Source organism: Schistocerca serialis, chromosome 7 (assembly GCF_023864345.2).
Source record: "Schistocerca serialis cubense isolate TAMUIC-IGC-003099 chromosome 7, iqSchSeri2.2, whole genome shotgun sequence".
Lineage (NCBI taxonomy): Eukaryota > Metazoa > Arthropoda > Insecta > Orthoptera > Acrididae > Schistocerca > Schistocerca serialis.
The window spans coordinates 260,927,550-260,939,608 of record NC_064644.1 but is presented as its reverse complement, the minus strand read 5'-3'; the positions used below and the strand labels follow the sequence as shown (position 1 = coordinate 260,939,608).

The following is a 12,059-nucleotide window of genomic DNA, read 5'->3' as shown; positions in this document are numbered from 1 at the left end:
TATGTCTACAAACTTTTGTCTTCTAGTGACTGTAGTAAAAACACAGTATGACCACCCTGAACTTTGATCAATTCACCACTCAGAAATTGTGGCGCATTTAATGTTTTCCGAATTACAAGTCCATGTATGCAATTTCACAGCTTGTGAGCAAAGATAAGTATTGTTGTAATTAATACATTATTACTTATTCAGAGTATTCTAGTTAACTATATTATTACAAGCCACCTCAGTGTCCAAGAAATCAGACACAACAGTAGTTTTCATTGTACATGGAGACAAAAATGCAGTCGGAACTGTGGACTGGAGGAGGCAAATGACTAAAATTATTGTGCTAAAGAACGATGTACCTGCTGACAGACTGGCCAGCCACTGCAGTGACAAAAGAACACAAGCCAGTGTTCAAACAAGTTGTGTGGCCAGCCTGTTCTCCAGATTCAGTTAGACTTTTTTCCCATTCCTCAGATCAAACAAATGACTGATGGAAGAAATACTCTTTGCATAAAAAGATGCCGAGTCGGACCTACGCACAACAAAAAAACTGTCACAAATACAGCTTTCGGCCAATAAGGCCTTCGTCAACTTTCCTTTTCATAATATTGTTACATTCCATCCTGGTTTTTCCATTGTTTGATCTTCACATAAAGAGAGCATTCATACATTTAATAATAATAATAATAATAATAATAATAATAATAGTAATAATAACGAATATTATTATATTATTATTATTATTATTATTATTATTATTATTATTATGATGCAGAGTTGGAAGCAAACATTCAGTACGTTCTATCATCTTTCAGGTGTGCATCCAGGATATTATTAATTCTTGTTATGATAGCTCAGCAAACACTCTCACATCCATTTTCAACGTGAATCGCCTGCAAAATTTTTAAATCACTTTATACAGTATTTTGGAGTAAATACATATGTGCAAGAGATAACACAGGTTCGTAACAAGAGCATCAGTCAAAACTTTATGCATTTAAGAGTAAAACAAAGCAAGTACAGAGTCAGTAAATTCACACTTCTTACAAAGTATGTGGTTGACAATTGTGTTGTTGTTGTTGTTGTTGTTGTTGTGGTCTTCAGTCCTGAGACTGTTTTGATGCAGCTCTCCATGCTACTCTATCCTGTGCAAGCTTCTTCATCTCCCAGTACCTACTGCAGCCTACATCCTTCTGAATCTGCTTAGTGTATTCATCTCTTCGTCTCCCTCTTCGATTTTTACCCTCCACGCTGCCCTCCAATATTAAATTGGTGATCCCTCGATGTCTCAGAACATGTCCTACCAACCGATTCCTTCTTCTGGTCAAGTTGTGCCACAAACTCCTCTTCGCCCCAATTCCATTCAATACCTTCTCATTAGTTATATGATCTACCCATCTAATCTTCGGCATTCTTCTGTAGCACCACATTTCAAAAGCTTCTATTCTCTTCTTGTCTAAACTATTTATCGTCGACGATTCACTTCCATACATGGCTACACTCCATACAAATACTTTCAGAAACGACTTCCTGACATTTAAATCTATACTCGATGTTAACAAATTTCTCTTCTTCAGAAACGCTTTCCTTGCCATTGCCAGTCTACATTTTATATCTTCTCTACTTCGACCATCATCAGTTATTTTGCTCCGCAAATAGCAAAGCTCCTTTACTACTTTAAGTGCCTCATTTCCTAATCTAATTCCCTCAGCATCACCCGACTTAATTCGACTACATTACATTATGCTCATTTTGCTTTTGTTGATGTTCATCTTATATCCTCCTTTCAAGACACTGTCCATTCCGTCAACTGCTCTTCCAAGTCCTTTGCTGTCTCTGACAGAATTACAATGTCATCGGCGAACCTCAAAGTTTTTATTTCTTCTCCATGGATTTTAATACCTACTCCGAACTTTTCTTTTGTTTCCTTTATTGCTTGCTCAATATACAGATTGAATAGCATCGGGGATAGGCTACAACCCTGTCTCACTCCCTTCCCAACCACTGCTTCCCTTTCATACCCCTCAACTCTTATAACTGCCATCTGGTTTCTGTACAAACTGTAAATAGGCTTTCGCTCCCTATATTTTACCCCTGCCACCTTTAGAATTTGAAAGAGAGTATTCCAATCAACATTGTCAAAAGCTTTCTCTAAGTCTACAAATGCTAGAAATGTAGGTTTGCCTTTTCTTAATCTTTCTTCTAAGATAAGTCGTAGAGTCAGTATTGCCTCACATGTTCCAACATTTTTACGGAATCCAAACTGATCTTCCCCGAGGTCGACTTCTATCAGTTTTTCCATTTGTTTGTAAAGAATTCGTGTTAGTATTTTGCAGCTGTAGCTTATTAAACTGATAGTTCGGTAATTTTCACATCTATCGACACCTGCTTTCTTTGGAATTGGAATTATTATATTCTTCTTGAAGTCTGATGGAATTTCGCCTGTCTCATACATCTTGCTCACGAGATGGTAGAGTTTTGTCAGGACTGGCTCTCCCAAGGCTGTCAGTAGTTCTAATGGAATGTTGTCTACTCCGGGGGCCTTGTTTCGGCTTAGGTCTTTCAGTGCTCTGTCAAACTCTTCACGCAGTATCATATCTCCCATTTCATCTTCATCTACATCCTCTTCCATTTCCATAATATTGTCCTCAAGTAAATCGCCTTTGTATAGACCCTCTATATACTCCTTCCACCTTTCTGCTTTCCCTTCTTTGTTTAGAACTGGTTTTCCACATGAGCTCTTGGTATTTATGCAAGTGGTTCTTTTTTCTCCAAAGGTCTCTTTAATTTTCCTGTAGGCAGTATCTATCTTACCCCTAGTGAGATAAGCCTCTACATCCTTACATTTGTCCTCTAGCCATCCCTGCTTAGCCATTTTGCACTTCCTGTCGATCTCATTTTTGAGACGTTTGTATTCCTTTTTGCCTGCTTCATTTACTGCATTTTTATATTTTCTCCTTTTATCAATTAAATTCAATATTTCTTCTGTTACCCAAGGGTTTCTACTAGCCCTCGTCTTTTTACCTATTTGATCCTCTGCTGCCTTCACTACTTCATCCCTCAGAGCTATCCACTCTTCTTCTACTGTATTTCTTTCCCTCATTCCTGTCAATTGTTCCCTTGTGCTCTCCCTGAAACACTGTACAACCTCTGGTTCTTTCAGTTTATCCAGGTTCCCATCTCCTTAAATTCCCACCTTTTTGCAGTTTCTTCAGTTTTAATCTACAGTTCATAACCAATAGATTGTGGTCAGAGTCCACATCTGCTCCTGGAAATGTCTTACAATTTAAAATCTGGTTCTTAAATCTCTGTCTTACCATTCTATAATCTATCTGATACCTTTTAGTATCTCCAGGGTTCTTCCATGTATACAACCTTCTTTCATGATTCTTGAACCAAGTATTAGCTATGATTAAGTTATGCTCTGCGCAAAATTCTACCAGGCGGCTTCCTCTTTCATTTCTTAGCCCCAATTCATATTCACCTACTATGTTTCCTTCTCTCCCTTTCCCTACTCTCGAATTCCAGTCACCCATGACTATTAAATTATCGTCTCCCTTCACTACCTGAATAATTTCTTTTATTTCCTCATACATTTCACCAATTTCTTCGTCATCTGCAGAGCTAGTTGGCATATAAACTTGTACTACTGTAGTAGGCGTGGGCTTTGTGTGTATCTTGGCCACAATAATGCGTTCACTATGCTGTTTGTAGTAGCTTACCCGTACTCCTATTTTTTTATTCATTATTAAACCTACTCCTGCATTACCCCTATTTGATTTTGTATTTATAACCCTGTATTCAGCTGACCCAAAAGTCTTGTTCCTCCTGCCACCGAACTTCACTAATTCCCACTATATCTAACTTTAACCTGTCCATTTCCCTTTTTAAATTTTCTAACCTACCTGCCCGATTAAGGGATCTGACATTCCACGCTCTGATCCGTAGAACGCCAGTTTTCTTTCTCCTGATAACGACATCCTCTTGAGTAGTCCCCGCCCTGAGATCTGAATGGGGGACTATTTTACCTCCAGAATATTTTACCCAAGAGGACGTCATCATCATTTAATCATACAGTAAAGCTGCATGCCCTCGGGAAAAATTACGGCTGTAGTTTCCCCTTGCTTTCAGCCATTTGCAGTACCAGCACAGCAAGACCGTTTTGGTTAGTGTTACAAGGCCAGATCAGTCAATCATCCAGACTGTTGCCCCTGCACTACTGAAAAGGCTGCTGCCCCTCTTCAGGAACCACACGTTTGTCTGGCCTCTCAACAGATACCCCTCTGTTGTGGTTGCACCTACGGTACGGCTATCTGTATCGTTGAGGCACGCAAGCCTCCCCACCAACGGCAAGTTCCATGGTTCAGGGGGGGACGTTGACAATTATGGATGGCATATGGCGGAGTACCAGGCAGTGAATACTTAGAACAACATTTCCTTTAAGAACATTTCCATTTTAATAGAATATCTAAATATCTCTTCCAAGTGTACCAGTTCACCCTGTATGCTGCCAGCATCGAACACTATGTGAGCCCTCTGTTCTAAAGTTTTAAGTACATTACTCATAGTTTGCGAAAGGATATGAGAGCTAGGTGCCTACCAGTATAATCAGTATGGGTGAGCTTACAGTAAATGCAATGCCCTAAAAACCCATCTTCCTTATGTCTAATAACAACTCCAGAAACAGTAGACAGCCATTAATTTCCCATTACATTATAAATTTGATATTTTCTTGAATGGAGTTAAGATGTTAGAGAAACACAAAAATTCAGTAAATTTTTATTGGATCATAGCACGGCTTTCCCAAAAATGTAAAAAGTTCTTGGGGAAATATCAGCAAACAATATTAGAAAACTAGATGGTTTAAGTGATGTTAGACAGCCAATATCTAGGGAAAACGTGCTGCCAGAATGCAGACAGTTGCAGCTAGTTGTCAGCTATTTCTTGGTATGGTGAATCCAATACTTACATGCAGTTCTGAGGTTTTCTTAAGAAACTGAAAGAATTATGTTCATGCTAATGTGATTACAATCCACACCACAGTTTAAACAGTATCTGATTAACACTATTTTACTATGCACAAGATTTTCAGTATGAATCTCCCACCTACATAAATTTCTTTACAGAACTAGGCTTTGAACCACAGCTCAATATGAACATGTCTTGTATGAGCACCGGCCTCCCATTTCTGCTCACCTGGTCTTGTACATGCAAATTTAATGTATTTTATTTACTCTTGCCTTCTACTGTCCTATCAATGAACATATCAGATGCCATATCTCTACAGCAGCACAAGTATTAATGCTGGATACAAAAAGACATACAATCTGATCACTGCGTACAAGCATGTCGAACATAAATGTCTCATCACAAATAACTCCCTAACTCCGTAACTCCCACATGGTAAGGTTGCAAACTGACATCTCCACAATAAGAACATATACTCAAGTCTAATAAAAGGTATGGCACTGACTCACCTTTCTACTAGTTTTGGCAGTGTGAGACTGACAGTCACTGTCAATGTGCGCACCAACTGTGATATCAGGCGGTTCTCCTCGTTTCACAGGTATAGGTACATTGCACAGTGGACACACTGGCACCTGTACATCTTTTTTATATGCTGAAGGACAGCTGTGGCTGTTATACGAGACATGATCTTTACTGCAAACAATCAAAACACAACATGTATTAGCTCGTAAGATATATGAATGAGTGTCATGGAAATGGAAATTAAGTCCCATGCTTCTTGACAGAGCGTAGGGAAACAATGCGGGAGACCCACACTGCCGTACTAGGCAAGAATGGAGGTGGTTTGCTGTTGCCTTCCTCCGACCATAATGGGGATGAATGAAGATGATGAAGACGTCACAACAACACCCAGTCATCTTGGGGCAGGTGAAAATCCCTGACCCTGCCAGGAATCAAACCCAGCAACCCGTGCTCAGGAAGTGAGAACGCTACCGTGAGACAACGAGCGGCAGACTAATGAGTGTTGTAGATTAAGTAATTTAAGGAGACAAGGTAACAACTCACCAAACTGTTATTAAAGCACTGAGAGAAACATAAACAAGACAATGTTGCTAGCTATTCAACAAATTCTTCTTCAGAGCTACAGAACACATGCAAACACGTCAATCTCCCCCCCCCCCCCTCACCCCCCCCCCCCACACACACACACACACACACACACACACACACACACACACACACACACAGCAACACTGTCCCTAATCAACAACATCGTGCCACACTGCGGCTTGAACAGGGATAATGGGTTGTGTCAAGGGATGTGGGAGAGAGAAGAAAGGAGCAGTGAACAGGAGGGAATACTGAGGAAGAGTGGCTGATAGCTGCAAAGGTAAGACAGCAGATGTAAGAGACAGGAATGTTCCACAGGTGAGTTCTTTTTTGGGAGAGTGAGATAAAGGAAGGAGGAGACTGGGGAGGGAAGCATTTGAATGCAGGATGGATCATGGGGCAGGAGTGGAGCAGTGGGGGGAGGGGGGGGGGGGCAGGGACTAGCAGGCACTAAGCCAGGAGGATTACATGATCACAGAATGTGTTTAATGGACAATTTCAATCTACATAATTGTGAGTAGCTCATCTTGGGTAGCAAGGTTCCAGAAGACATAATTTTTGAAGCAGCAGTCGAAATTGGGCATATTGTGTTTAGCAACATGTTTAGTCGTTTTGAGTGACCAGCTGATTGCTGGTTATGCCAATATAAAATGCTGTGTAGACATCACAGTAGAGCTAGTATATGAAAGAACTGCTTTCACAAATGTTCCTGCCTCTGGTTGGATGGAATAAGTCTGTGATGGGACTGGAAAAGCCTGCAATAGGTGGATTTACTGGCTATCAAGAAAAAGTGTTCAGAAAAGTGGATTCTGAAAGCACGGAAAAGGAAGAGAAGCTTCGAATGACAGTAACAGGACACTGAATAACGCTAATGAATGTAAGGAATTCTACAGAAACATCAATAATTTCAGAAAGGAATTTCAATCAAAAACAGCACAATGTAGAGGACAGAATGGTGAGCTAATAGTATCACAGGAAAGAGTGTTACATTGTTTGGCAGAGTACTTTAGAGAATTATTATTCTCAGAGAATGCTGAAGTATGAGATCTACCTGAAAACAAACAAGTGAAAGAAGAGGAAAATGGGATGCCCTCAATGCAAGAGGTTCGGTTAGCAATAAAGAAACTAGCCAAAAATACATCAACTGGCAATGACAATCTGCCAGCTGATGTGGTGGAGAAAATCTTGTTAGATGCAAGCATGCCCTGATCCAAAATATATGGAGGCAAAAAGTCATCCCAGATGATTGGAGTGACATGTGCTACACATAAAAGAGAGACATCATGGAATGTGTAAACTACTGGGGAATTACATTACTGAACACCACATATGGAATATTCTCCTACCTGCTTTGCACCCATGTAAATCTTTTGCAGAAAAAGCAACAGATATATCAGGCAGGCTTTAAATCTGGTAATTAACTACTGACCAAATATCCAACCTGAGGCAGATATTTGGGAGGGAAAAAAAAACCTGAGGGAATACAATATAGAAAAACATATTACATTTGTTGATATTAAAGCAGCATATGACACCACAAAAAGTAATAAGCTTATTGATGCCATTAATGAACTGGGCATACCACGACATTTAATACACCTCACAATTTTGACTAAGGAAAAAGTTGTATGTAAAGTACAGATACAAGGAAAGTTAACACTAAGTTTTGGAACTAACTGTGTGTGAGGCATGGGGATGCACTCTCATGTATGCTTTTTAACATAGCACTAGAGAAACTAATAAGGACAGCTCAAATCAACACAACAAACACAATATACAACTGAATGGTGCAGCTTCTGGCCTATGCAGTTGATGTAGGTATTATTGCAAGAACAGAACTAGCTGCTAAATAAACATATAGGCTACTGATGGTAGAAGCAACAGGAATGGGACTGGGGATGAACACCAATAAAACCAAATACATGTGAATAATACGACTAGAACTAAATACACTGTTAGAAATTGACCAAGTGCAAATAGAATCTGTTATTGAATTTGTCTCTCTGGGTCCACTGGTAACATCACAGAATGATATTATGATGGAAATAAAGTGGGGCATCCACCCAGCTGATAAATGACTTTATGGGCTGGACTCAGAAGTCCAGAAATCTGTCCAGAAGAACAAAGTGTCAGCCATATAAAAATTTTAATACATCCAGCATTAACGTATGGCTAAGAAGCCTGGTCACTGACAACTATGAGAAGAGCTAATAAGATGTTTTTGAACGAAAGGTGTTGTGTAAAATCTTTGGGGCAACTAATGAAGATGAAGCATGGATGGACTACATAATTTTGAACTTAACAGATTATATAAAGATCTTGAAATCATAAAGTTCATTAAAATCCATGTTTTTTGCATGGAACATGAAAACCAAACTGTGTAAGGGACTGCTCATCACTGCACTTGTACTATCTGTGTGTAGCCAGACTAAGGTCGGTTTATGGGATTGATGGGACCAGACTACTAGGGCCATCGGTCCCTTTTTCCACGAACTTAAAACATCTACAAAGAATAAAAACGAACAGCAGAGACGACACAGGACAAGAAAGACACAGACAGAGACCAGAAAATAGAAATTAAAGTCACACCGAGTGTGACAGTGATTGGCCGACCATAGAAAAAAAGGAAAAGCTAACCACCAAGAAACGCACTAAAAACCCCAGTCTAAAATCGTAGGCCAAAGGTCAGACTCAACACAAAAAAGGACAAACACTTAGATCAAACAATAAAAAACCCCTACACAAATAAAACTCAAAACTAAATCTGCCATCCCAACGTCATCTGATAAAAGTGCAGGAAGCGTATCAGGCAACGCAAACGTCTGCCTGAGCGGAGTTAAAAGCGGGCAGTCCAACAAGAAGTGGGCCACCATCAAAGCTGAAACGCAGCAAGATAAAGGTGGGTCCTCGCGGCACAAAAAATAGCTATGTGTCATCCAGGTGTGGCCAATCCGCAGCCGGCAGAGGACAACAGAGTCCTTGCGAGAGACCCGCAAGGGGGAGCGCCACACACCGGTAGCCTCCTTGATGGCCTGAAGTTTGTTGGGTGAAGGAAGGGTGCACCATTCTTCACCCCAGGTGCGAAGTATCTTCTGCCACAAAACTGACCTGAGAGGTCGCTCTCCGAAAGGCCAATCTCCAAGGCTGGTGCACCGACAGCCTGTTTGGCCAGCGTGTCAACACATTCATTTCCCGGGATGCCTACACGACCCAGGGTCAAAACAAAGACCACAGAGTGGCCGCAACAGGCAAGAGTTTGGAGGGTCTCCTGGACAGCCATCACCAGATGAGAATGAGGGAAACACTGGTTCCGCTAAGTAGTTTACAATTGTGTCGGAGTCAGTACAGACTGCTCCATTCAGTGAAGTGCAAGCACACTGACAGGGGTCCAATAGCCATAGGGTCGCCTAATCTTAGCCCAAACCTGTGATGGAGAGGTACGGAGGCCAATAGTGGAAACATACCCTTCCCAGCACTTCTGCTTGCATTGGCGAATGAGGCAGCGGGCTCGCGCACGGAGCCGTTTAAAGGCGATGAGGTGTTCCAATGAGGGATGCCACTTGCGACGCCGGAGTGCCAGCCTGCAATCTTAAATCGCCTCGGCGATCTCGGGTGACCGCCAAGGCACAGTCCACCGCCGAGGGGACCCAGAAGAACAGGGAATGGCAGATTCTGCGGCAGTAACGATGCTGATGGCGACCGGGTGAACCACCACATCAATGGCGTCATTGGTAAGAGCCTCAATGTTGGCAATGGAGGTGAACAAGTCCCAGTCAGCCTTACTCATAGCACATCTGCCGGGGCGCCCAGAAAAGTGACACTGTGGCAATGACAGAAAGATCGGAAAGTGGTCTCTACCGCACAAGTCATCATGCACACTCCGCTGGACAGATGGTAATAGGCTAGGGCTGCAGATCAAAAGGTCAATGGCTGAGTACGTGTCATGTGCCACACTGAAATGTGTGAAGGCACCAGTATTTAAAAGAGAGGTCGAGCTGTGACGATACTTGCTCAACAACACGGCCTCGGCCTGTTGGCACTGACCCACCCCACAGAGGGTTATGGGCATTGAAGTCGCCCAGTAACAAAAACGGCGGCGGCAATTGGTGTATCAGTGCAGCTAGGACATGCTGTGGGACATCACCATCCGGTGGAAGATAGAGACTGTAGACAGTTACAGCCTGAGGCGTCCACACCTGAACAGCCACAGCCTCTAAAGGTGCTTGTAGAGGGACAGACTCGGTGTAAAGAGAGCGAAGGATGTAGATGCAGACGCCACCAGATACCCTCCCATAAGCTGCCCGGTTCTTGTAATAACCCCGATAGCCATGGAGGGCGGGGGTTTGCATCACCGGAAACCAAGTTTCCTCAAAAGCAATGCAGAGGAAAGGGTGAAGGCTGAGAAGTTGCGGAGCTCAGCAAGATGGTGGAAAAAACCGCTGCAGTTCCACTGGAGGATGACATTGTCCACGACCGAGAAAGGCATGAAGGGACCAAGGAGGCAGATTACGCTGCTGGGTCACCTGCTGCCACTGATTGAGTACCGATGGGAGCGACATTCATCATGTCTGAGGGACCGGTGAGATCTAGGTCCTCAGCGGACGCCAGAATCTCCATCATGTCCTCAGATGCAGAACTTGTAGGTAGCAGTGGAATGGATGCCACCGCGATTTCCTTGCTCTTAGGGGTCTTTGATTTTGATTTCTCACGCTGTTCCTTTGGTTTCTCTTGCTGGGAGGGCTTCTTTGATTCAGTCTCCGGGACTGAAGAGGACCGCGAAGCCCTACGACCAGCTACCTGGGGCTTCTTCAGCCCCTGGCGGGTGTCTGGTTTGCCACTGGTAGGAACCTGGGAAGGGAGTGACCCTAGGGATCCCTTCCTAGTGAGAGAAGCCAAAGAAGACATGCTTCTCCGGCTTAGAAGTCGGGACTGGTGTCCCCAATGGTTGAGGGGGTGCAGTTCCCGAGGTAGGTGGTGCGGGAGCAGCAGGGAGGGAAGCGCCCCCCACCATCAAGGGGGCAGGTGTGGTCCTCTGGCTCTGAGAGCTCACTGTACGTGGTGCAACGGATGGAGCTGTAACAGGAGTGACAGTGGCAGCATAAGATGACGTCATGCGCACGGGATGAAGCCGTTCAAATTTCCGTTTAGCCTCAGTTTAGGTCAGTCGGTCCAGGGTCTTGTATTCCATTATTTTCCGTTCCTTCTGTCCAGTGACCAAGGGGGATGGTGCTCTCCGCAGTTGATACAGATGGAAAGCGGGGCACATGGAGTATCGGGATGGGATGGACGACCACGATCGCGACATATGAGGCTGGATGCACAGCGGAAAGACATATGGCCGAACTTCCAACACTTGAAGCACCACATCGGGGGAGGGATATATGGCTTAACCTCACAGCAGTAGACCATCACCTTCACCTTCTCGGGTAATGTGTCACCCTCGAAGGCCAAGATGATGGCACCGGTGGCAACCTGATTATCCCTCGGACCCCAGTGGATTTGCCTGATGAAATGCACACCTCGTCGCTCTAAGTTGGCACACAGCTCGTCATCGGACTGTAAAGAAGGTCCCTGTGGAAGATAATGCCCTGGACCATATTTAAGTTTTTATGGGGCATGATAGTAACAGAAACATCCCCCATCTTCTTACAATCGAGTATGCTCGTGACTGGGCAGAGGATGCTGTTTTTATCAAGACTGACCCAGACCGCATTTTTGACAAGCCCTCCACCTCACCGAACTTGTCCTCTAAATGCTCTACAAAGAACTGAGGCTTCGTGGACACACAGGATTCCCCATCAGCTCTCATACAGACTAGATACCGGGGCGAATACATCTCACTGTCATTCACAGCCTTTCGTTCCTCCCAAGAGATGGAGAGCAAGCGGGACTGCAATACAACGACGAATAAGCTGGCTAAAGATCTCAATGCACGATGGACAGAATGCACCAAGTAAGACGCCCTTCCCCAATTGGCTAGCTCTTCGGAATAA

General features: G+C 43.3%; 1 protein-coding gene across 1 annotated transcript in view; it reads right to left on the bottom strand.

Moving 5' to 3' along the window:
- LOC126412406 (AN1-type zinc finger protein 2A-like) overlaps window positions 1-12,059 on the bottom strand; it is a 63,790-nt gene that overhangs the window by 30,333 nt on the left and 21,398 nt on the right. Inside the window, exon 4 of the mRNA XM_050081991.1 lies at window positions 5,466-5,649. Within this exon, the coding sequence (XP_049937948.1) occupies window positions 5,466-5,649 (184 nt within the window). The remainder of the gene's footprint in view (window positions 1-5,465; window positions 5,650-12,059) is intronic.